The sequence below is a fragment of the Mustelus asterias genome, chromosome 18, assembly GCF_964213995.1.
Source record: "Mustelus asterias chromosome 18, sMusAst1.hap1.1, whole genome shotgun sequence".
In the NCBI taxonomy this organism is placed as follows: Eukaryota; Metazoa; Chordata; class Chondrichthyes; order Carcharhiniformes; family Triakidae; genus Mustelus; species Mustelus asterias.
Genome location: NC_135818.1, coordinates 3,345,425 through 3,372,860, shown reverse-complemented (window position 1 = coordinate 3,372,860; position 27,436 = coordinate 3,345,425). Strand labels below are relative to the sequence as shown.

The 27,436-nt window shown below is 45.6% G+C and overlaps 1 protein-coding gene across 2 annotated transcripts in view; it reads left to right on the top strand.

The window, feature by feature from the left end:
* Positions 1-5,677: 5,677 nt before the first annotated feature.
* Positions 5,678-27,436, top strand: part of dph6 (diphthamine biosynthesis 6) — a 251,929-nt gene continuing 230,170 nt past the window's right edge. Inside the window, exons 1-3 of one of the 2 annotated variants that reach the window (XM_078233271.1) lie at positions 5,678-6,073; positions 10,303-10,397; positions 17,904-18,088. In XM_078233271.1, the coding sequence (XP_078089397.1) occupies positions 6,051-6,073; positions 10,303-10,397; positions 17,904-18,088 (303 nt within the window). In that variant the 5' untranslated portion in view covers positions 5,678-6,050. The remainder of the gene's footprint in view (positions 6,074-10,302; positions 10,398-17,903; positions 18,089-27,436) is intronic. The other variant, XR_013499972.1, reaches the window with a different exon arrangement.

Genomic DNA, 27,436 nt, shown 5'->3' with positions numbered 1-27,436 from the left:
GCATGGAGCCTGTACACAAGCAGCACGGTGCCTGTACACAAGCAGCATGGAGCCTGTACACAAGCAGCACGGTGCCTGTACACAAGCAGCACGGTGCCTGTACACAAGCAGCATGGAGCCTGTACACAAGCAGCACGGAGCCTGTACACAAACAGCACGGAGCCTGTACATAAGCAGCACGGTGCCTGTACACAAGCAGCATGGAGCCTGTACACAAGCAGCACGGAGCCTGTACACAAACAGCACGGAGCCTGTACATAAGCAGCACGGTGCCTGTACACAAGCAGCATGGAGCCTGTACACAAGCAGCACGGTGCCTGTACACAAGCAGCATGGTGCCTGTACACAAGCAGCACTGTGCCTGTACACAAGCAGCATGGAGCCTGTACACAAGCAGCACGGTGCCTACAAGCAGCACCATGTCTGTACAAAAGCAGCATGGTGCCTGTACACAAGCGGCACGGTGCCTGTACACAAGCAGCATGGAGCCTGTACACAAGCAGCACGGTGCCTACAAGCAGCACCATGTCTGTACAAAAGCAGCATGGTGCCTGTACACAAGCGGCACTGTGCCTGTACAAAAGCGGCATGGTGCCTGTACACAAGCGGCACGGTGCCTGTACACAAGCGACATGGCCCATTTATGTCGACCTCACACAGTTGAACGAGCCAGTTGAAAAGGAGTTGCACCCTATGGCAACTGTTGGTGAAAGCTTGGCCAATCTTATGAGGAGCTGTGTTTTCACTGAACTGATGGAAACAGCTGCTTCTGTTAGACCAGGAATCCAAATTGCTAATGACATTCAGCACACACTGTTTTAATGCCTACCATTTGGAATTGCCTCAGCGTCTAAGATCTTTCAACATGCTATGACTGGCATTGAGGAAGGGCTGGAAGGAATAATCTGGATGACATTCTCATTTATGGATCCACCAGCAATGCACTAGGGTGTGAACAGGGTTATGATGTTGCGTCCATTTGAAGAGACGAGAGGACAGCATCAGCACGAGTTTTAAAATGGTTTTCTTTGATTGAAAAGAACTTGAAAAAATTAACATGACAGAAGCAAAAAAAGCAAACTTGGAGACTGGCTTCTAAATCAGACCCTCTAATCAAAGAACTGAACTGAACTGAACACTCTAAAACCAAAATATATTTCAACCCTTATCTCATTATTGGAAGTGTTTTTCACATGCTGTCTCTGTCTAGAAAAACAATCCTCACAGCTGCTATTGTGGGAAACTGTTGTTTGCCTGTATTGTGTACCCTTCAGGAATGCAGTCAGTTTTTAGCTAACCCATCATGCCTTCTGATTCTACATGTAGTCAAGTTAGCTACAATTAGTCAGCTTAGCAGAGTTAGTTAACCCCAACAGTCTAGCATTTAAATGTAATTGTGCATCGGCAGAAATATCTTAAAATGAAGTCTTTGCATAGACTGAAGCAAACAGGGCTACACACACACACAGGATCCCTCATAGAGCATGGGCCTTACACTCAGTCATAAATGTGAGTTTTCTAAACCCACTATCAACATCTTAGGCCCTCTTGATCACACATCTGACATCAAGGCAGATCCCCAGAAAACAGCAGCCAATAGGGATTTCCCACTGCCCTTTAAGGTCACAGAGCTCCAATGTTTCAAGAAGCTCAATCAATTGGTTAGATTCCTGCTCAATCCTTCCCACATCAACAAACCGCTTTGACAATTCCTGAAACAGGGCCAGGCCTGGTATGGGGATGAACACCAACAGAGGGTGTTGACACAATCAAAGACACGCTCATGTCCACAGGAATACTGGCCCCATCACCACCCAGACCCACCCACCATTGTCGAAGCTGACATATTGTCCACTGGCCTTGAGGGGGGGGGGGTGTTGTTCCAAATTCTGCATGACAGATCGCATAGGCTGGCATATTCTGATGCCAGCTTACTGACAGATACAGAGTTGTGGCATACTGTCACTGAAAAAGAAGCCCTGACAGTCACCTGTTCTTTCAGAAACTTCTTGGATTACATCCTGAAGCTAAGTTTACCATCCAAAAAAGATCAGATGCCATCAGTCACCCTGCTTGGCCCTAAAGAATTAGCAAAGATGCCATCCTGCGTTCAAAGGTTTTGATTACAGATATTTTGATTTGGGAATAGAGGGATATGGTCCCCGGAAGGGTATTGGCTTTTAGTTCAGTAGGGCAGCATGGTCGGTGAAGGCTTGGAGGGTCGAAGAGCCTGTTCCTCTGCTGTAATTTTCTATGTTCTTTGTACAGTTTATGAGGTTGGATACCACTCCAGAGTATGTTCAAGGTGAACCCCAAACCACAGCTGTTGCTCTGTTCCACAGCCCAGTGGGGAAGCCTGCACGACAGTGTACACTTTGTTGATGGTGTGGAAGCTGATGCCTCCTTATCCAGCAAGTTCCTCCCAGTGACCACATAGAAACCAGAAGAAATTTGAGCAGCCCAGAAAGCTGAACCCGAGTGTGCACAGATATGTTTTAACTTTATTTATTTATTCGTCACAAGTAAGGCTTACATTAACACTGCAATGAAGTTCCCCTAGTTGCCACAGTCAGTCGCCTGTTCAGGTCAATGCACTTAACGTGCACATTTTTGGACTGTGGGAGGAAACCGGAGCACCTGGAGGAAACCCATGCAGACACGGGGAGAACGTGACAACTCCACACAGACAGTGACCCAAGCCGGGAATCGAACCCAGGTCCCTGGCGCTGTGAAGCAGCAGTGCTAACCACTGTGCTTCCGTGCAGACCCGATATGGGAGTTCTGTGTTACTGGATGGCCTGTCTATGTTCCTAGCAATTGTAATCTGAAGCTGTGCTTTGAACGGCATTGTCACCTCAGTTTCACGGATGACTTGTTCACCTCTAATGACCGAATTGTCACTCCCAGGGTCCTCAGGCTAGATGTTCTCCAGCAGTTACACCAGGGACACCTGGGTATCATTAAGTGCAGGGCATGGGCCTGCAATGCAATCTGTTGGCCAAGTATCTCCAAAGCTATTGAAGACATGGGGGGGGGGGCGGAGGGAATTTTCCCATCCCTCCTGCCCTGGGAATCGAAGCAGGCGAGGGGTGGACCATGCAAAGGTCCATTGGCTTTGGGCAGGATTTTCCGATGGCCAACGGAAAATCCCGCCAATGATTACCAAATGTACAACTTGTACCATACAAAGACAAGACCAGAAGGACACGATGACAGTGTCCTCCTTCCCATCCCAACCATGGGATCACCTTGGCATGGAATAAAACCTTTTTTATCACAGTGAATTATTACTCTTTGTGAATCAAGGTCAAATGGTTACATGGCCCACCTCGGTGCTGGTTGTTGCCATGCTGAAGGAAATTTTTGTCACACATGGTATCCCTGATTTGGTTGTAAAAGCTTTGGCAGAGGCTCATCTGGATTCGAAACGTCGACTCTTTCCTCTCCTTACAGATGCTGCCAGACCTGCTGAGATTTTCCAGCATTTTCTCTTTTGGTTCCTGATTTGGTTGTCTCTGACAACAGCCCGCTCTTTGCCAATGACTGCTTCAAATGTTTCCCTGAGACATATGGCATTGTCCGCATCACCATCTTTGATTTGATTTGATTTATTATTGTCACATGTATTAGCATAGTGAAAAGTATTGTTTCTTGCGGGCTATACAGAAAAAATATACCGTTCATAGAGAAGGAAATGAGGGAGTGTAGAATGTAGTATTACAGTCATAGCTAGGGTGTAGAGAAAATCAACTTAATGCAAGGTCGGTCCATTCAAAAGTCTGACAGCAGCAGGGAAAAAGCTGTTCTTGAGTCGGTTGGTACGTGACCTCAGACTTTTGTATCTTTTTCCCGGTGGAAGAAGGTGGAAGAGAGAATGTCCGGGGTGCGTGGGGTCCTTCATTATGCTGGCTGCTTTGCCGAGGCAGCGGGATGTGTAGACAGAGTCAATGGATGGGAGGCTGGTTTGAGTGGTGGATCTTGCCCAGGCACCCATAGACCAATAGAAAGGCTAAAAGAGAAACGTCTCCTTTACGATACGGTCAAAATGGACCAATGAGTATTTCATGTTTTCCAGCATCTGGGACAGGTTGGAGAGTGGCAGAGACGGGGTGATGGGTAAGGATGGGTTTTAGGGGTTAATTGCAGTGTTGGAGATGAGGAGCAGAGTGGGTGTTTGGAGGCTGGGGTTGGGCAGCAGAGTCACTCTGACCCTGAGCTGCAATGTTGACATGCTGGGGCTGGGGTTTTTGTATGTTGGCCGACAGTATTAGGAGTGGGACCTCCCCTTTAAGGTGGCCTGGTGTCCGCGGCTTTGCCTGGCCCGGGGCTCCGGCCGCTTTCCGTGGCTCCTAGCGCAGCCCGGCCCCGGGGAGCGGCAGCGAGGGAGGATCTCCCCGTACCATCGCCCGCTCTCACCCCCGGGACCGCCCGCAAACATCCCGGGAGATTCCCGGAGCTCCGGCAGCCGACTGGACAGCAAAGAGCCGGGGTCCTGAGAGAGAGAGGACCCCGGATAGAGAGAGTGTGTGAGAGACTGGGATAGAGAGAGAGAGAGACTGGGATAGAGAGAGAGACTGGGATAGAGAGAGAGAGAGAGACTGGGATAGAGAGAAAGAGAGAGACTGGGATAGAGAGAGAGACTGGGATAGAGAGAGAGAGACTGGGATAGAGAGATAGGGACTGGGATAGAGAGAGAGAGACTGGGATAGAGAGAAAGAGAGAGACTGGGATAGAGAGATAGGGACTGGGATAGAGAGATAGGGACTGGGATAGAGAGAGAGAGACTGGGATAGAGAGAAAGAGAGAGACTGGGATAGAGAGATAGGGACTGGGATAGAGAGATAGGGACTGGGATAGAGAGAAAGAGAGAGACTGGGATAGAGAGATAGGGACTGGGATAGAGAGATAGGGACTGGGATAGAGAGAGAGAGACTGGGATAGAGAGATAGGGACTGGGATAGAGAGATAGGGACTGGGATAGAGAGATAGGGGCTGGGATAGAGAGATAGGGACTGGGATAGAGAGAGAGAGACTGGGATAGAGAGATAGGGACTGGGATAGAGAGATAGGGACTGGGATAGAGAGAAAGAGAGAGACTGGGATAGAGAGAAAGAGAGAGACTGGGATAGAGAGATAGGGACTGGGATAGAGAGATAGGGACTGGGATAGAGAGAGAGAGACTGGGATAGAGAGATAGGGACTGGGATAGAGAGATAGGGACTGGGATAGAGAGATAGGGACTGGGATAGAGAGATAGGGACTGGGATAGAGAGATAGGGACTGGGATAGAGAGATAGGGACTGGGATAGAGAGATAGGGACTGGGATAGAGAGATAGGGACTGGGATAGAGAGATAGGGACTGGGATAGAGAGATAGGGACTGGGATAGAGAGATAGGGACTGGGATAGAGAGAAAGAGAGAGACTGGGATAGAGAGAAAGAGAGAGACTGGGATAGAGAGATAGGGACTGGGATAGAGAGATAGGGACTGGGATAGAGAGAGAGAGACTGGGATAGAGAGATAGGGACTGGGATAGAGAGATAGGGACTGGGATAGAGAGATAGGGACTGGGATAGAGAGATAGGGACTGGGATAGAGAGATAGGGACTGGGATAGAGAGAAAGAGAGAGACTGGGATAGAGAGATAGGGACTGGGATAGAGAGATAGGGACTGGGATAGAGAGAGAGAGAGACTGGGATAGAGAGAGAGAGAGACTGGGATAGAGAGAGAGAGAGACTGGGATAGAGAAAGAGAGAGACTGGGATAGAGAGAGAGAGAGACTGGGATAGAGAGAGAGAGAGACTGGGATAGAGAGAGAGAGAGACTGGGATAGAGAGATAGGGACTGGGATAGAGAGAGATAGGGACTGGGATAGAGAGAGAGAGAGACTGGGATAGAGAGAGAGAGAGACTGGGATAGAGAGAGATAGGGACTGGGTGGTGAGAGTTGTGGGTGATCGAGGGATTAAGGCAGCTCAGGGGGGAGTTTGAGAGCCCAGTGCTTGGACTCCCTCATTGACCTAACCTTGCACGATTCATTCTGCACAAAATGAAAGTAGTTGCTTTAATCAGGTAAATTTAACAACTCCCGCACAAATGATTCTTTGTAATCTCTGCTGTCACCCTGTATTTTTGCATTGTGAACTTACTGTTCAGTCCATCAGGAAACCATCTTCATAGAATCCCTACAGGAGGCCATTTGGCCCATCGAGCCTGCACTGACAACAATCCCACCCAGATCCTAGCTCCTTAACCCCATGGATTTATCCTGCGAATCCTCCCTGACACTTGAGGGTTATTATAGCATGGCCAATCCACCTAACCTGCATGTCTTTCGGACTGTGGGAGGAAACCGGAGCACCTGGAGGAAACCCACACGGACACGGGGAGAACGTGCAGACTCAACACAGACAGTGACCCGAATTGAACCTGGGTCCCTGGCGATGTGAAGCAGCAGTGCTAACCACTGAGCCACCCAAAGAAATATAGAATCACAGAATCCCTATAGTGCAGATGGAAGCCATTCAGCCCATCAACAATCCCATCCAGGCCCTATCCCCGTAACCTTACGTTTTTACCCCTGACCCTGAGGGTCAATTTATCATGACCAATAAACCTAACCTGCACATCTTTGGAGTTGTTCTTGTTTGAACCAACCCCAGATCTGGTGGCTGGATTGCATCAAGCACTGCTGGGCTTCACTGTTCTCTGCTAAAATCACTCACCACCCAAGATCATCCTAGAATGCAAAGATAATACACCTACCCCTTACCTTTACTGTGCCTCTCCACTGTCCCAACCATTCTCTCCAACTGTGAATAGCTCTTGGACACTTTTGCTACAAATGTCAATCTGTTCTGCATTCCCCAACCCCGACCAGTGTTTTTTTTCTAATTTCTCTCTTATTTTCCTTCATGGCATCTTGAAGCTCATCAACATCATGAGAGCTCTGCCTTGTCCCTTTGAGCCAGTTCCCATGGAAGTTCAACGAACTTTCTGTCATAGTCCTGGTGTGAACCAATGAATCAATTCACTCTCCTCAGGCAGTGTACCTCCCTTTTAGAAATGCTCCCAGAAACACCTGTCAATAAATTCACCCTCAGATCCTCAGCTTTTGCAAACTCTCATTCCATTTCCCAAGTTCCTCTCCTGGGTGTTATTTCCTCCCAGTCCCAGTCCACCTTTACCACATCTCCATGTTTGAATCTAATAATTTTAGTCTTTTCCCCTGGCACCAAACTGGGATGGCCTTAAACAAAGTTAAAAATGACATCCTTTTCAGTGGATTATTCCTTCACAACCATCTTAGAACATAGAACAGTACAGCACAGAACAGGCCCTTAGGCCCACGATGTGCCGAGCTTTGTCTGAAACCCAGATCAAGCTATTTCCTCCTTATCATCCCGAAGTACTCCATGTGCCTATCCAATAGCTTCTTAAATGTTCCTAAAGTTTCTGACTCCACTATCCCTGCAGGCAGTCCATTCCACACCCCAACCACTCTCTGCGTAAAGAGAGTCTTAACCTCCTCTTCCAACTCCAAACTGTTCATCTCAGTGGATTATCCTCTTTGGTGCCACATTCCTCCCCATCCAACCACAAGCAGAACATCTCTGGTAAGTGGTTCCCAGCCTGGAACTGTAGTGCTGTTTCGAGTCCACCATGAATCTGTTCTCACCCCACCTTGCTCTTCCTCATTTACATGCTGGCCCTGGGCATCATCATTAATGGACACGGAAAGAACCCAACTCTCTTCAGGCCTCTAGAGATTCCGTTGTCAGGTGGCATACATCTAGTTGGGGTAGCATGGTGGCACAGTGGTTAGCACTGCTGTCTCACAGCACCAGGGACCCAGGTTCGATTTCCGACTTGGGTCACTGTCTGTGTGGAGTTTGCACATTCTCCTCGTGTCTGCGTGGGTTTCCTCCCACACTCCAAAGATGTGCAGGTTGAGTGGATTGGCATGCTAAGTTGCCCCTTCGTGTCTAGCTAGGGTAAGTGCATGCGGTTATGAGGATAGAGCCTGGGTGGGATTGTGGTCGGTGCAGACCCAATGGGCTGAATGGCCTCATTCTGCATTGTAGGATTCTATGATTCAATGATCCTAGTTGTCGACGAGCCTCAGTTTGCTTCAGTTAAACATTGCGAAGACTGAAGTCTTTGCCCCATGCCACAAGCTCTATTTCCTTTGGACCAATTCCTTTTCCAGCAAATGTCTCAGGTTGGACAAAATTGTTTGTAATCTTGGCATCCTGTCTGACCATGAGATGGACTTCCAACCCTGTATCCTCTCCATCACACAGACTTTTGTATACTTTTGCCTCTGCAATGCCATCTCTGACTATGCTTCTGAAACCTTCCTCAATTACTCCGTTCTTTGATTTGATTTGATTTATTATTGTCACATGCATTAACATACAGTGAGAAGTATTGTTCCTTGTGCACTATACAGACAAAACATACCATTCATAGAGAAGGAAAGGAGAGAGTGCAGAATGTAGTGTTAGAGTCATAGCTAGGGTGTAGAGAAAGATTAACTTGATGCAAGGTAAATCCATTCAAAAGTCTGACGGCAGCAGGGAAGAAGCTGTTCTTGAGTCGGTTGGTATGTGACCTCAGACTTTTGTATCTTTTTCCCGACGGAAGAAGGTGGAAGAGAGAATGTCTGGGGTGTGTGGGGTCCTTAATTATACTGGCTGCTTTGCCAAGGCAGCAGGAAGTGTAGACAGAGTCAATGGATGGGAGGCTGGTTTGCGTGATGGATTGGGCTACATTCACGACCTTTTGTAGTTTCTTGCGGTCTTGGGCAGAGCAGGAACCATACCAAGCTGTGATACAACCAGAAAGAGTGCTTTCTGTGATGCATCTGTAAAAGTTGGTGAGAGTCATAGTTGACATGCTAAATTTCCTTAGTCTTCTGAGAAAGTAGAGGCGTTGGTGGGCTTTCTTAACTATAGTGTTGGCGTGGGGGGACCAGGACAGGTTGTTGGTGATTTGGACACCTAAAAACCTGAAGCTCTGGACCCTTTCTGCTTCGTCCCCATTGATGTAGACAGGGGCATGTTCTCCTTTACACTTCCTGAAATCGATGACAATCCCCTTCGTTTTGTTGACATTGAGGGAGAGATTATTGTTGCTGCATCAGTTCACCAGATTCTCTATCTCATTCCTGTACTCTGTCTCATCATTGTTTGAGATCCGACCCACTACAGTGGTGTCATCAGTAAACCTGAAAGTCGAATTGGAGGAGAATTTGGCCGCACAGTCATAGGTGTACAAGGAGTATGATGTGGAGATGCCAGCGTTGGACTGGGGTAAACACAGTAAGAAGTCTAACAACACCAGGTTAAAGTCCAACAGGTTTATTTGGTAGCAAACGCCACTAGCTTTCGGAGCGTGCTGCTCCTCTGACGAAGGAGCAGCACGCTCCGAAAGCTAGTGGCATTTGCTACCAAATAAACCTGTTGGACTTTAACCTGGTGTTGTCAGACTTCTTACTGTACAAGGAGTATAGCAGGGAGCTGAGAACACAGCCTTGTGGGGCACCGGTGTTGAGGATTATCGTGGAGGAGGTGTTGTTGCCTATTACTGATTGTGGTCTGAGAGTTAGGAACCCTTTTCTGAGTTCTGAACCCTTCGTTCTTGCCTTTAGAGTATTTGGATGACAACTCCAATACTCTTGTGCCTGGTCTTCTCAGCTCCGTTCTCCAGTAGCTTACGTTCATGCATGGTTGTCAGTCACCACTGTGCTTGCTGTCCAGTGTAGGCTCCCTCTCCCCTTCCTGCTCAAATTTAAAATTCATGCTGATGTTCAAATCCCTCTGACCTCACCCCTTCCTATCTCTCTGGCCTCCTTCCACCATACAATCCTCAGATTGTGGGATCCCCCAATCTGACCCTTTATGCAACCCACACATTCCTTTGCTCCATTGGCCAATTAATTTTCTGTCTAGAATTTCTTTCCTGATTCCATCTCCCTTAACCTATTTCAAACCCATCCCTTTTAGTCATCCCCTTCTAATGTCTCCTTCGGCTTGGTGTTGACTTTTGTCCTGTTACATTCTCTAAAGCACCTTCAACCTTCTTCAACTTGTTAAAGGTGCCGTATAAATTCAAGTTGTTGGCGCCGACATTTGTATCTTGATTATTAAGATTTAACCAGGAACTGAGCTAAGTTCCTGAATTTTTCTGCAAATGAGCTGAAATTCTTTATATTTGAATGTGTAGCAATGATAGTAATAGAGTGGCTTCTGGGCTTTCCTTAATGTTGTGAAAATAAATTGATGTTAATTTTTCTGCAGTGGTGGAAAGGACAGCTGTTACAATATGATGCAGTGTGTGGCAGCTGGCCACGAAGTTGTAGCATTAGCTAATTTAAGACCCGCTAATCACAAAGGTAAGCCTTTTCCATCAGTACGACAGATACTCAACATTTTTCCAACGTTACCTGTCTTTTTACAACTTGCATAAGGAGGTAGATATATACTACACAACTTCAGGCGTGCTGTTCTCCAGGTAAACAGACCGAAGAAGCACTAATCCATTGCCTGGCCCACTATAATTCCCTTTGTGGATGGAGCTCAGAAATGTAGACAGTGCAGGTGCTGTGCATTGCTCACAAGTACAGTCATTGTACTTGAAGAGGAATTATAATGTGGTCCACCGCCAATATTCCGACACCTCCCTGCGCTGCAACAATGTGGAACTCCCTTTTCCGTCAATGTCGTACTCGTGCTACACCCAGACTTTTGAATCCTTCCAAGCGACTTCCATACTTCATCCCAAATATGAGCAGACCTTTCCCACTGTTCTGATGTCTCAGCCCAAACAATTCAGTTTACTCCATGTGACACTAAGAAAAGGCTGAATGCACTGGACACACCAAAGGGGGCGGCACAGTGGTTAGCACTGCTGCCTCACAGCGCCAGGAATCTGGGTTCAATTCTGGCCTTGGGTCACTGTCTGTATGGAGTTTGCACGTTCTCCCCATGTCTGCGTGGGTTTCCTCCGGGTGCTCCCGTTTCCTCCCGCACTCCAAAGATTGGCCATGCTAAATTGCCCCTTTGTCCCGAGATGTGTGGGTTAGATGGATCAGCCATATGTGGGGTTACAGGGATAGGGTGGAGGAAGAAGGCCTGATTAAGATACCCCTTCAGGGAGTCAGTGCAGACTCGGTGGGCTGAATGCCCTTTTCTGCACTGTAGGGATTGTATGTATGATTCAAAAGCAATGGGGCTCTGATGCCATCTTACCTGACAACAGTGCCGACGACTTCCTCAGAACTAGCCCTGCATTTAACCAAACTCTTCCAGTACAGCCATAGTGCTGGTACTTTACAATATGGAAAATTGCTCCAGTCTGTCTTATCCACAAAATGTGGAGATGCCGGCGTTCTCCAAGGCAGCCTTCACGACACACGACAGCGCAGAGTCGCTGAGCAGAAACTGATAGCCAAGTTCCGCACACATGAGGACGGCCTAAACCAGGATGTTGGATTTATGTCACATTATCAGTAACCCCCACAGCTTGCCTCCTGGACTTACAGGCTGTCCTGTCTGGAGACAATACACATCTCTTTAACCTGTGCTTAATGCTCCCTCCACCCACATTGTCTGTATCTTTAAGATCTGGCTGGCTGTAGTGATTCGCATTCTAATCAGTATTCTGTAACTTGATTTCTGTGTCTCTGTGCCCTGTTTGAGAGCAGATTTCCACTCCATCTGACGAAGGAGCAGCGCTCCGAAAGCTAATGGTGTTATCCACAAAAAGCAGGACAAATCTAACCGGGCCAATTACTACTCTGTCAATCTTTCAAAGTGATAGGAAGAGTCATCAACAATGTAGCAAATGACATTTCCTCAACAGTAACCTCATTGCTGCTTATTTTAGCTCCATTTGTTTCCTGGCTTTATCTCAGCCTTGGGCTTAACAGGGACACAAGCGGAACTCCAGAGTTGAGCTGGAACATAGAAGCACAAGAAATAGGAGTAGGATTAGGCCATTTGGCCATTCGAGCCTGCTGCGCCATTCAATATGATCATAGCTGATCATCCAACTCAATAACCTGATCCCACCTTCCCCTCCATATCCTTGACATCATGGTAGCATTTCATCGAGTGTGACACCAAGGAGCCCCAGCAAAATTGAAGTCAGTGTGGATCAGGGGAGTACTCTTCACAGACTGCATTCATACCTGGCACAGGGTAAGATTCTTGTGGTTGTTGGAGGTGAATCATCTTCGCCCCAGGCGGTGTTTCCTCAGGACAGTATTGTACACACAGCTAGCTCCATCACTGACCTTCCCTCATCATAGGATCATAAATAATCAATCCATGTTCGCATGTGGCAAAACTTGGACAACATCCAGATTTGAACAGGTAAATAGCAAGTAACATGCTGCACACAGGTGCACAGCAATATCTGTGTCCAGTAAGAGAGAACCTAACCACATCCCTTTGACATTGGACAGTAATACTGTTGCCAAATCCCCCACTATCAAAATCCTGGGGGTGTTCATGAAGCAAAACTCAATTAGATCCACTCAAAACTCAACTAGTGGGCGGCATGGTGGCATAGTGGTTAGGGGTGGCACAGTGGTTAGCACTGCTGCCTCACAGCACCAGGGGCCTGGCCCAGATTCGATTCCCGGCTTGGGTCACAGTCTGTGTGGAGTTTGCACATTCTTCCCATGTCTGCATGGGTTTTCTCCAGGTGCTCCGGTTTCCTCCCACAGTCCAAAGATGTGCAGGTTACGTGGATTGGCCATGGAAAATTGCTCCTTAGTGTCCCAAGATGTGTAGGTTAGGGGGATTAGCGGGATAAATACTTGGGGTTACGGGGAACAGGTCTGGGTGGGATTTCCCTTGTCAGGGGGATTACAAGGAAAGGGATTGGGTTGAATTATTGTCGGTGCAGACCCGATGGGCCGAATGGCCTCCTTCTGCACTGTAGGGATTCTATGAGCCACATAAATAGCATGTCTACTTGTGGGTCGACACTTGATGTTCTGGGGAGAATGGCACATCAACTGATTGTCCAAAGGTTTCTCCACCAACTATAAGGCACAAGTGATGGAACACTATCCATTTGTCTGGATGAGTGCAGCTGCAACAAACGGAAAAGGTTTGTCATCACTAAACTTGCATGAGTGCAGTGTCTTTAATGAGACAATGGGTTCTGCGGTGCTTACAAAGGAAAACATCTTGATGCCAGAACATATTAGAATAGATGACCAAAAGCAGAGTCATGGAGGTAGATTTCAAGGAGCATTTGAAAGGAGAAGGGAGAGGTGCATGGAGGAAATTCTAGAGCTTTGGGCCAAGGCAGGTGAATGCATAGTTACCAAAGATGGAACAGTTGAAGGAATGGGAGGAGCACAGAGAACATGAAGGCTTGTAGTGTTGGAGGAGGTTACAGAGATAGAGGCGGGCCATGGAGGATCTGGAAAGAAGGATGAGAATTTTAAAATAGTGGCATTGTCGTACCAGGAGCCAGTGTATGTCAGCAAGCACAAGGGTAATGGGTGAATGAGGCTTGGTGCCAGTTAAGGTATGGGATACAGAGTTTGGATATGCACAGGTTTATGGAGGTTGGAAGATGGGAAACCTGTCCAACACAAGTGTTGGAATAGTCAAGTCTGGAAGGAAAATGGCATGAATGGGGGCTACAGCAGCAGCTGAGGTGAGGCAGGGTAGGAGTCCCAGTGTCATGCACTCCATTACAAAGAGAATTTGAACTTCAGTTTTACTTATGATTAGCTTTTCAATCCTTTCTATTCATGTCTTTCATTTTTGTTTATTTTCATTGAGAAAATGAGATACAGAAACACCTTCACAGCTGCTTTGCGCTCAGTACTGATCCCGTAGGTGTTTTGAAGTGAAATGATTGGCGATAATTTCAAGCATTAATATGGGATACTTTAGATATCCCTTCCTGCTTATTTAATTACCTTCGTCAGGATCACTAACTTCCACCTGAAAACTCGTCTGTGATGACTGGAGCAAACACTACAAGTGTCAGCTACAAAGAACACCAGAAGGACAGCGGTGGTTTAAGTAGGGAGTCAACCCAGGTTCAATTCCTGGCTTGGGTCACTGTGTATGTGGAGTCTGCACGTTCTCCCCGTGTCTGTGTGGGTTTCCTCCGGGTGCTCCGGTTTCCTCCCACAGTCTGAAAGACATGCGGGTTAGGTGCATTGGCCGTGCTAAATTCTCCCTCAGTGCACCCGAATAGGTGCTGGAGTGTGGCAACTGGGGGATTTTCACAGTAACTTCATTGCAGTGTTCATGTAAGCCTACTTGTGACACTAATAAATAAACTTCTTTAAACTTAAAAACCAGCACCTTCCCAGGTCATTTAGGGATGTGTAATAATAGCAACCTTGACAGCGACACCCACATTCCAGGAATGAATATTAAGAAAACTGTTCTCGACAACTGCTGATCACTCAATTTCAAAAAATGGTTGGGCATTATGAATATTAGGTTTCCGGTACTGTTTAGCATTACTGCTTCAATTTTACACGTCAAATTATTTTTTCTTTTTTAATAAGATATTTTAATTTCTTTCTGTTGTTAAAATTATTCTGAACATGTTGCTGTCTTTTCCAATGCCTGTGTTATTTTCTATTGCTTGTTTGTTGGTGTCGCTCCGTTGCTGTCTTTTTCTCTCCATCTTTCTCCTTCTCTGGATTTCCCTTCATAACTCACTTAATTCCTTCTTTCAACTGACGCGAGTAATTTTAAGATCACCAGCTAGCTATCTCTTAAAATACGTATTGGCTATGTTATACCAGTCATTAGCAATCCTTTCATGTTTGGTGACACGTCCCGCTGTATGTAGAGCTCGACAGTATTAATCCCCCCTTCAAAGCTGCAACACCAAGGTCAGTTTTATTATTGCAGCAGTCACATTGTTAGCAATATACACAATCTATATATCTATCCAGCATGAGTGGCAGCCACCTGTCTTGGAAGATGATGATTACAAGTGCCAAAACAGTCCAGTTAGTTTGCTTTGCAGTAACATCATGAGTCGCTGAAGAATCCAGTTCTTGAACAATGATGTTTGGCAGATGGTGAAGAACTAAATTACAGAGCATGAAGTTAGAGCAGCACTACGTCCTGAGGCCTGATCCACTTCTCTCTCTCTCTGCTCTTTCCTCTTTTTCAGTCGTCTGTCTTCAGCCTTTTGGTTGCCTAATGGACCACGGTCTTTCAGTCCGTGGTGATGGCGTCGTGGTATTGTTGCTGGCTAGTAATTCAGAGACCCAGGCTAATGCTCTGGGACCCGGGTCCGAATTCCAGCACGGCAGATGGTGAAATTTGAATTCAATAAAAATCCGAAATTGAAAATCTACTGATGACCATGAAACCATTGTCGATTGTTGTAAAAACCCATCTGGTTCACTAATGTCCTTTTAGGGAAGGAAATCTGCTGTCCTTACCTGGTCTGGCCTGCATGTGACTCCACAGCTACAGCAATGTGCTTGATTCTCAAGTGCCCTCGGGCAACTAGGGATGGGCAATAAATGCTGGCCCAGCCAGTGACGCCCACATCCCATGAACGAATATATGGAGTGAGGCTTGGGGTTAGCTACATCCTCCCAACCTGTGGTATCAATATTGAAGGTGTTCAGGTCTTTTTTTACAAATGCCTTTGAACCTGAACTTGCCCTTTAAGTATCTGCAAGTTCTCCATTTGAGAGATCCATTGCAATTTGCCCGTTTTCTATCTGATATAGGCAAAAAAGCCACTTGAGGCGTTCTCTGTTTCAGAAAAGTTATTAAATTTGGCAACTTTGCTTCATCGAGTACTTTGGTGAAAGTAGAACATAGAACATTACAGTGCAGTACAGGCCGTTCGGCCCTCAATGTTGTGCCGACCTGTGAAACCAATCTAAAGCCCATCTAACCTACACTATTCCAATATCATCCATATGTTTATCCAATGACCCTTTAAATGCCCTTAATGTTGACGAGTCCACTACTGTTGCAGGCAGGGCATTCCACACCCTTACTACTCTCTGAGTAAAGAACCTACCTCTGACATCTGTCCTATATCTATCACCCCTCAATTTAAAGCTATGTCCCCTCGTGCTAGCCATCACCATCCAAGGAAAAAGGCTCTCACTGTCCACCCTATCTAATCCTCTGTAGTAGGTTTGCTTTCATACTAGAATACGGCAGCAACAGTGTAGGAGAGTTTAGCCTTATCTCATACCTCTTTGAGGTGACCCAGGTTTCTTCCACCACATAGCAGCATACTTATTATCCTGCTTTTTGGACAGGTGTGATAGAATCATAGAATCCTTCAGTGCAGAAGGAGGCCCATCGAGTCTACACTGACCACAATCCCACCCAGATCCTATCCCCATAACCCCATGCATTTACCTCAGCTAGCCCCCTGACACGAAGGGGAAATTTAGCATGACCAATCCACCTAACCTGCACATCTGTAGACTGTGGGAGGAAACCGGAGCATCTGGAGGAAACCCACACAGATACGGGGAGAACATGCAAACTCCACACAGACAGTGACTCAAGCCGGGAATCGAACCTGGGCCCCTGGAGCTGTGAGGTAGCAGTGCTAACCACTGTGCCACCGTGATCTTTGACTCTTTGGTGAAGTTAGAGTCTATGCAAAGAAGTTTATAAGAGAACACTCATACTTATTTCCAGTAATGCTTACTGTCATAATTTAGATATAATTTATAGGTTTGTTCCATGTCACAGCCAGTTCTTAGACAAGAGATCTCTGATCTGTAATTGGCTCCAGGAATTGTCTGAAAAATGTCAGGAATTATTCACTGATATGTTTGCACCCTGTGGAGACTTGCATGTCCTCTGACAAGTATACCCCTGATCCAGTGGCTCATCATAGATTATGAATTTACAGTATAAATAATTATTCCTTCATTAAATGCAAAGTATATTAAAGCACCTGAATCACTAAAACTGAGCCTTACTGTAGTTAATGTTTTGAATTGTACTCGAGTATCGTATTTATTGTTTTAAAACATTAGCATGAACGAGTTATATATATTTAAGACAGTAGTGAAGAAATACTGAGACCATTTTTGTGAAGTTATATTTTTAAATTTTTAAAATAACTTTCATGGACAAACAGAAAATGGAACAATAACGTTATACAAAGGACAAATGGTCTGAAATTAGATGAGAATGACAGCCTGGTGAATTGAGAAAACGGGAGTCATGAGTTGAAATTCCACTGTAGCAGATTCTCAAATTGTATTTTTAAGAATCTGGTCACTTTTGGCCTGGCTTTAAAACAGATTGCTGTGAAACCCACAGCTGGTCCTCCACCACTTCCTTACCCGATCCGGCCTCGGTGGGAGTTCAGCAATTCCACAATGCGTTATTGACTTTTAAAGATTGTCAGAGCACCAAGGAATAGGAAGTAAATACTCCCACCCCAAAAACAAATAATAAAAACATAAATTGAGCTTTTTTTAATCAATGTAGGAGAATTAACTAAAATAACAAACACTCTTTACAGTAACCGAACAGCTAACTATAAGGAGCTGACAAGGTAACAAGTTAAGCAGCCTCAACATAGTTTGGGCTTTTGGCATAAGGCTAAATGAATTTAAAGGAACAGGCCAGTTCAAATCCCCAAAGGGATGGTCCAAATCACCGAGACCTGCGAGTACTTTGCTCCCAAAACTGTGAATCAGACGAATCCCAAATACTACATTTTATAGTATGTGTTTTATTCTCTTAAATTTTTAAAATGAAGTAATATTTAAAGCAAAACATTCACTTTGACATATCACAATATTCCGCTTTTAGTTTTGAGGTAAGGGAGTACAAATGTCAACAAGGTTCACTGTCTTGGTTCTCCTTAAGCCACTGTCTTATTGACTTACCGTTTATTCCTGCAGATGAGCTTGACAGCTACATGTATCAGACAGTGGGACACGAGGCCATAGAGCTGTATTCGGAAGCCATGGGCCTGCCACTGTACCGTCGCACAATCCAAGGTAGCAGTCTAGAAATTGGAAGAGACTATACCAAATGTGAAGGTGATGAAGTGGAAGACCTCTACCATCTTCTGAAGCTGATTAAGGTACTGATGGGAATATTTTGAACAGTCTTGATTGAGTTTTATTTTGTAAATATTAATGAACTTTACTATCATCGCTCTACTCATCAGAAATAATAGTATTGGGCAAAAGCATATATTTTACAACCTAAGGTTTGGTATTGGAATATATAAATCAGAGTGCACACACTGCAGTTTGCTACTGAAGAACAGTAAGTGCTGGTTTGATACACGTTCTGTGTTGTATTTTGTAGTACACTTGCATTTGTTCAACCTTGACAAATGTACAGCTTCTCCGTGTATTTTATCCTGAATCTGCATTTATATGATTTGCAGATTGGTATGATTTGTATTTGTAATCTCAATCTGTATGATTTGCAAACTACAAGAGTCAAACATCTTTATACTGCATTTCATTCAATAATCGATTCAACATTTCAAAGTAATCAGAAAATAATCTCATATATCTTACAGAATACAGTTAAACTTTTTAAAAAATGCTGTTATGCCTAGGTGACATAATGAATGGGTTGATTATATCTAGGGTGTTGTTACAGTCTGGGACTAGGTTGGGGCAATATGTGGCCTACAGACCAAATGCCACACTACCCAAAGGCCTCATTGCTCCCTCAACACGTCTGCAGATTGTTGCTTGATAATAATCTAAGTTTTAACATTAGCAGAGAGACAACTAGACAGGTGGATTACAAATGGAGTTTAGAAGATTTGCAAGGTGATCAATACTTTAAACTTAGCTGTGCAATGAACTTAAGTCCTACTGTAGTGGGTGTGAAGCCAAAATGGTGTGACTTAATGTCATGTATGTAGTTTGGGGGTGTATGCTGTCCCTTTAAGAGAGCGGGTCAGGTGACCCAGAAGGGACCATAGAATCAGTCTAGAACTGACTATGTAGCTGTAAAGATATATAATTAACTGTTCCTTGGTCAAGTTTTACAGGTCTACCTCGTGATCTTTTTATAATTTTCCAGCATTTTCTGCCTTTATTCCAGCATCTGCAGTATTCTGATTCTGTAAAATCATCCGCATCCATTGGGTTTTTTGTTGTATTAAGAAGTCACTGTAACCAGCCTCCTATCCATTGACTCTGCCTACACTTCCCACTGCCTCGGCAAAGCAGACAGCATAATTAAAGACCCCACACACCCCGGACATTCTCTCTTCCACCTTCTTCCGTCAGGAAAAAGATACAAAAGTCTGAGGTCACGTACCAACCGACTCAAGAACAGCTTCTTCCCTGCTGCTGTCAGACTTTTGAATGGACTTGCCTTGCATTAAGTTGATCTTTTTCTACATCCTAGCTATGATTCTGCACCCTTTCCTTTCCTTCTCTATGAATGGTGTGTTTTGTCTGTATAGCGCGCAAGAAACAATACTTTTCACTGTATGTTAATACATGTGACAATAATAAATCAAATCAAAATAATTTATAATTAGACCCAAACATGATAGTTACTTTCTAGAGTTGGTTTTACACAGCTCATGAAGAGCACTTTACACTCAACTCACACACTAAAACCCGAATCGTTTGATGTTCATCTAACAATCTAGTATCAATGGCTTCTTAACATGACAAAAAACCCAATGGATGCGGATGATTTTACAGAATCAGAATACTGCAGATGCTGGAATAACCCAGCGAGGCTGATGGCTCTGTGGAGAGAGAAACAGAGTTAATGGCCAGAACTTTCCGGCCGTCCTTGCCAGTGGGATTTCCAATCCCACTGCAGTAAACGGAGATTTGACTTTGCGCCAAATTCTCCATCCTCTCTTGCAGCGATGGTGGGGCGTGAATGGCCAGAAAATTCCAGCCAACATGTCCAGTCCAAAATGACTCTTCCTTGGATGATTTTATGCTTGAATCGGAAATTCTTCACCGTAAAAGTGACAAGGAGTTGATTTGCGAATGGGCATCACATGATTATATGTCATTTGATTCATAACACTGTATAACAATTAATGCACTTTAAATAAAAATGATTCTGCTTTGAGCATGAAAAATCACACAGTCGCGCTGTGCACCAAGTCTTCATAATTACTTTTTCCCCCAGTGAAACACTTTATCTTCACTTGTGCAGGCTAACTTAATTGCTTTCAGGTCCACAACAAGTTATGCTGAAATTCATTGAAGATACTTCATTAGTTCAGGATCTTAATTGTCATTAACCATTTATTTCCTATTCCTAATGTCCGGAGTATTTAATGTCTTTAATTAAATCAGCACCAAATTTTACTAAATACTCAAAACTGCAAATATCCTTTAATGACGTATTCCCAGTTAACAAAAGAAAGGGAGAATGTTAGTTCCTCTCTATAATTCACAGTTTGCTAATGAAATTGTAAGTTTCCAAGCTGGATGGTTCTGTTAGTGGATGTCAAGTACAAGTTTGCTGGATTGGTGAGGAGGAAACAGACTTTACGAAGGCGACAGAACTCTTCCCAGTATTTAATTGGAGGAAATTTCTGCTCATCCAGTTTTTGATTTAGGTTAATCAGTCTGACAATTTTGGGACAGTGGAAGAGTTGAGAGGGATGGGAGTAAGGTAGAGCTGGTGTCATCAAAACAAATGGGATGTTGTCACTGAGGGGCAGTATGAGGGGGCCAAAGGAAGATCCTGTACCACAAAGCTGTCTATTAATTCACTGGAAAGACGGAGGCTGAAGGGAGACCTGATAGAGGTCTACAAAATTATGAGGGGCCTACAGGATGGATAGTCAGAAGCTTTTTCCCCAGGGTGGAAGTGTTAATTTCAAGGGGGCGCAGGTTCAAGGTGAGAGGGGGAAAGTTTAAGGGAGATGTGTGGGGGAGGTTTTTCATGCAGAGGGTGGTGGGTGCCTGGAACACGCTGCCAGAGGAGGTGGTGGAAGCAGGAACATTAGCAACATTTCAGAGGCATCTGGATGGGTACATGAATAGGGAGTGATTAGAGGGATACAGACTAAGGGCAGGAGGGTTTTTTTGGTTTAGTTAGGACATCATGATCAGGCTTGGAGGGGCCGAATGGCCTGTTCCTGTGCTGTACTTCTCTTAGTTCTCTTTGTTTTTTGCTCTCTTTCTTTGAATTGCCGGAAAAGAAGGAACTTGCACCGATATTGCGGCATGGCAGCACAGTGGTTAGTGCAGCTGCCTCACAGCACTAGGGACCCGGGTTCAATTCTGGCCTTGGGTCACTGTCTGTGTGGAGTGTGCACGTTCTCCCCGTGTCTGCGTGGGTTTCCTCCGGGTGCTTCAGTTTCCTCCCTCTGTTCAAAGATGTGCGGGTTAGGTTGATTGGCCATGCTAAATTGCCCCTTACTGTCAGGGGGATTTGCAGGGTAAATACATAGGTTTGCAGGGACAGGGCCTGGGTGGGATGTTGTCAGCACAGGCTCGATGGGCTGAATGGCCTGCTTCTGCACAGTAGGGATTCTATGTTATGGCACAATGTGCCCCAAAACATTTCACAGTCAATGAAGTATTTCATCACCATTATTATATAGGAAAACATGGAAGCTAAGCTTCCACAGGCAGCAATAAGATCCATTAGCAATGAATTTAGTCTTTTTTAGCCATGTTGTTGCTATTGATGTCAAAGCTGACCAGGTAAATAATATGCAGTGAATAGAGCAGCAACATGGAAACTGCAACTATGCAAGACTCATGCAAACGCACTTGGTCAGAAGTTTTGAATGAGATGTGAAGCGACTCCCCATGTGTGTATTTCGCACATTTGCAATTAGTTATAAGTCACATTGTGCCAGTTTGACCAAAACCTGCCCTTTGCTGGGGTAATGTCCACAGGGGCCAGTAATGGTGAAAGCACAATGACAGCTTAAGCTGTCAGAAGGCCCGAGTTGTCAGCTGCTCGGGCAGAATGGCACAAGAATAGAAAATTCACAGTGGTGATGTGACTGGGGAAGATCACAGGAATATTGTCAGGAAGAGTTTAGCTGGTGCATGTAGCTTTTTTGCTTTACATACATCCTGTGCTTGATGACAACACAAGGCACCCTGATAGCAAAGTGTTCATTTTCCACCGTGAATACCTTACCTTAATGAGCACAGTCACACCATTTTTTATGAAGTAATGCTAAAGCTCATCGTTCTACAAACATCAGAGTCTTACTGCTTCTTGTATATTATATGTGTATCTATTCTGGCTGCCTATAGGAGCAATGAAAACAATCATATCCAAAAAAGTGTCGTTAAAAATAAAATTGTTCAGGGGAAATGACTATATTAAAAATACCCTAGAAATGCACTGTTGTAATTGTTGTTTCTGATTTTGGTAAAAGATGTTGCGTACGCTGAAGAGATGGGGAACATTTTATTTTAAAATTAAGTTCGTGCCTTTTGCCTGCTCCATTTTGATCAATAATGTCAGGCTACAGGAGATGATGCAGTGCACTAAAGCAGCTTACTTGGATTAAGCGAGCAATTTTTTCCGAGTTTATGGTATTGAAGAAGCTAAATTTTCTCACCAAATTCAGAACACCTTAAACACAGTTCAAGAACAGTTAGCAGACTTCGGTTAAAGTTAGGTCGGCCTTTGGGACTGTATATGAATATTTCAGAAATCTGAAGTGAAGGCATTATTTGGAGAAATACAGAACGTGGCAGCAAATGGTCACCCCTTGATGAGAATATTTAGGAATCCCATGGTGCTTGCTTAATAGGGATGACTTACTGATGGCATTGTGTCACATTAACTGCTGTAAAAATGTTTTTATTAATTTAAAATTCACTTGAATGCTTGTCAGGTTGGCAGAGATTCGATATCTTCGTCCACAGTAAAAGATTGTTATCAGGTAATAAAGACCTGAAAAAACTGAAATTGCTGCAAGTTCTCAGCGGGTCTGACTACATCTATGGACGTGCTCTGATGAAGAATCATCCAGAAGAGCCATCCAGACTGGAAACGTTGGCTCTGTTCTCTCTCCACAGATGCTGTCAGACCTGCTGAGATTTTCCAGCATTTTTTCCTGTTTTTGTTTCAGATTCCAGCATCCGCAGAGATGCAATGGTATTAAAGACCATAGGGTCATAAGAAACATAGGGGAAGGGGTGCTTGTAACTATTTTGAAATCCAGTGGAATTAATAGTCAAACTGAACGGTTTTGGCCAGAATGTTACCATCGTTCACACCAGTGGGATTTTCCCATCCTGCTACAGTGAATGGAGATTTGGCTGGGCACTAAATTCTCTGATCTCGCTGTAGCAGGAGCGTGATAAGATTGTGCCCTTTGTGTTATTTTTGCTACTTTAAAAGTGCTGCTCAACCAATGTTAGGCACCTTTATTGTGTAGCCCAATGTCGGCAAGTTTGGGCTCTCTCTTTCCCTTTTCCTTGGTTATCATTCTCATCTGGTTTTTGAAAATAATAAGATATTGCGATTGTTTTCACTCCAGGTACAGTACAAATATATTAGCGGAAACTGCGACACACAATTATAATTTCGCTCATGGATTGTGGCGATGGGTATTGACTGGAGATTGTGAATTCTTTGTGTAACTCAGCAACTACGGTCCGTTTCTTCAGAAGCATGTTTGCTTTTTACTCTTACTGAGCTGTGCGTCTTCAAATTAGGCAAATAATTAATCATCAGAATATTTAAAATTCCTTTTTAAATTGTGAAGACAGAAAAATTATTAATGTGTTCGGGTTTTCCGTATAATTACAGCCAACTGGGGAAAGGTTAATTAGTGTTGTAAATTTGCAGCTATTCAGGCCAGGAAATAGCTTGATCCTTTAATTTTTTAATTAATCATCGATCAGACAGTTATGTATCTAGTTAGCAACAGTTGCGTTAGAAGTTCTGCTATGTAGCCAGGAAATTTATTGAAACTTCATTTATGTAAATTGTAGTTATCTCATCAAAACGGAGTCAGAAAGAATTTTCAGTATTAAAACTCGAAGAGGCCGTTCTGTCTCACATGCCGTGGCATTTTCCCATTTGGTTATGACAGGTTTTGTGTTTTTTTATTTACTCTCTTAAACTGGTAACTGACGATGACATCTGATTCAGGTTTCACCGGTGTTTGCTTGGACCTTGTACAAATGTGTATTATTAGTATATTGGCAATGAGTATCAACTCACTATTCAACCACTGAGGAAATCCCAGCTGAGTATCAGCCTGTCTGCACCTTATGACAGCAAAGAGATACGCATACGCTCTCTCTCGTTCGCTCTCCTCGCCCGCGCTCTCGCTCGCGCGCACGCACGCGCACACACTCACACGCACTCACACACTCTCACACACACGCACTCACACACTCTTACACACTCTCACTCACACTCACGCACTCACACACTCTCACACTCTCACACTCACACACACGCACTCACACATTCGCACTCACTCTCACACACACGCACTCTCACTCACACACTCTCTCTCACACACACACACTCTCACTCACACTCACTCACACACACGCACTCACACTCTCACACACACGCACTCACACACACACTCTCACACACTCTCTCTCACACTCTCTCTCTCACACACACACACTATGGGTGGAATTTAACTGTCTCGCTCGACCGGAAAATCCTGCCCGAGGTCAACGAACCTTCCCATTATCGCCCCTCGCCCGCTCCGATTCCTGGGGTGGTAGAATTCCAACGTACGTCTCTCCCTCTCACACCCACTCAATCAGTCTCTCTCTCTTTCTTTCTCACTTGCTCTCTCACACACACACCTTCCCTCTCTCTCTCTCTCGATTGTTCTCTCTCTCTCACACACACACACACACACACACACACACACACACAGCATTAGGGTATTAGCTCGATAGTGATCAGATTCCAGCTGAAAATTATGTTTATTTCTGTTGTCATCAGGTGAGGGCCCTGCCTGATGTTTTAAACCTCCCGCTTTGTCCAGGATAATTCTGTCTAATTTTAACTCTTATGCAGCCAGGCTGAGATTGAGAAACTCAGCACAAATCAGCATTCAAGCCTTTTCTGGCCTACCTGACTCAGCGCTGCATCTCCTCATAGCAAGACATCAGGAGGGAGTGAGATAATGCTGGACTCCCCTCTCATCCAAATTTCAAAAACCTTTCCTGTTGGGAGAAGATTTGTGAAGCACTACAATAGCAAAGCAGTTGAAGCCTTTTTTTTGTGCCATAATTATACCATTGATTTTAAGTAAAGAATTTCTACAGAACTGTTTCAAGAACATGTTATCTGCTTCTGGCATTTAGTTAGCTGTGACTATGTTTGTAAATAGTTATCTAAATGTTCCAAAAACCAATGAGGCATTGGAGTGAAGATTTCAGTATTGTTAAGGATGAAAGTATAGAGACAGACACATAGCTTCCAGCACAGAACCTAATAACTCTTAACTCACATTGCACGTGATCCAAAGTTAGGAATGCTGTATAGACAAACCACAAATGCCCTTGAACTAGATTCGAGAGTACAGACAATATGCTGTCTCAGTGATGCAGAGCTTTGTTTTGGCAACGTAAGATAACTGGTGTTAGAAGTGATCTTACTCATGATTTGTAAATGCAATTATTTGTTTTGATCTATTCTCCACATTGCATTTGTTACTGTAATCTGGGAGTGGGAAGTGTGTTTTATACTGCACTTAGTTTGATCTGTAACCATGAGCACAAGCTTGAACACAAGCAGTGTTGCTATTTTACCTCCTGTTATCAGCTATAAATTATTCCATCATTATGTGCATATCATTGCTTTGCTGCAACTGCAGGGGGTCCACTTTCCGCAATGTAGTAGCAGTGCCAATGATGTCACAGCCAGCGACACTGTAGATAGCTCTCTGTATCACACAATGCCATTCTGAAAGCCTACCCATCATTATCTCACTCCCAAAACATTGCCACCTCACTCAGCCCTATACCCCTCACTCCCCCTCACTCCCCCTCACCCCCCCTCACTCCCCCTCACTCCCCCTCACTCCCCTCACTCCCCCTCACTCCCCCTCACTCCCCCTCACTCCCCCTCACTCCCCCTCACTCCCCCTCACTCCCCTCACTCCCCCTCATTCCCCTCACTCCCCCTCACTCCCCCTCACTCCCCCTCACTCCCCCTCACCCCCCTCACTCCCCCTCACTCCCCCTCACTCCCCTCACTCCCCCTCATTCCCCTCACTCCCCCTCACTCCCCCTCACTCCCCCTCATTCCCCTCACTCCCCCTCACTCCCCCTCACTCCCCCTCACTCCCCCTCATTCCCCTCACTCCCCCTCACTCCCCCTCACTCCCCCTCATTCCCCTCACTCCCCCTCACTCCCCCTCACTCCCCCTCACTCCCCCTCACTCCCCCTCACTCCCCTCACTCCCCCTCACTCCCCCTCACCCCCCTCACTCCCCCTCACCCCCCTCACCCCCCCTCACTCCCCCTCACTCCCCCTCACTCCCCCTCACTCCCCCTCACTCCCCCTCACTCCCCCTCACTCCCCTCACTCCCCCTCACTCCCCCTCACTCCCCCTCACTCCCCCTCACTCCCCCTCACTCCCCCTCACTCCCCCTCACTCCCCTCACTCCCCCTCACTCCCCCTCATTCCCCTCACTCCCCCTCACTCACCCTCATTGCCCTCACTCAGCCCTATGCCCCTCACTCCTCCTCCCCCTCATCCCACTCTCCCTCATTCCCCTCACTCAGCCCTCACCCCCATTCCCCTCACTGCCTCCCTCACTCACTCCCATCCCCCTCACTCCGCCTCACTCCCTCACCCCCGTTCCTCTCACTCACCTCCAGTCCCCTCACTCACCCTCATTCCCTTCGCTGCTTCACTCACCCTCATTTCCTTCGCTGCCTCACACCCTCATTCCCCTCGCTGCCTCACACACCCTCATTCCCCTCGCTGCCTCACACACCCTCATTCCCCTCGCTGCCTCACACACCCTCATTCCCCTCACTGCCTCACTCACCTTCATTCCCCTCACTCACCCTCACTCACCCTCATCCCCCTTGCTGTCTCACACCCTCAGTCCCCTCACTGCCTGAATTGCAAACTCCCTCGCTGTCAGTTCCCTTGCTGCCCCATTCGCCGCCTCACTCACCTCCATTCCATAGAACCCACAGTTCAGAAAGAGGCCATTCAGCCCATCGAGTCTGTACCGACTCTCCGAAAGGGCATCTTAACCAGGTACAACATCCCAGACCCCACCTCTCCCCGATCCCCATAACCCCACACATTTACCATAGCTCATCCATCTAACCTGCACATCTTTGGAGTGTGGGAGGAAATCGGAGCATCTGGACAAAACCCACGTGGACACGGGGAGAACGTGCAGACTCCATACAGTCACCCAAGGTTGGAATTGAGTCCGGGTGACTGGCACTGTGAGGCAGCAGCACCAACCACTGTGCTGTAATACCGCCTCACTCACCGCCA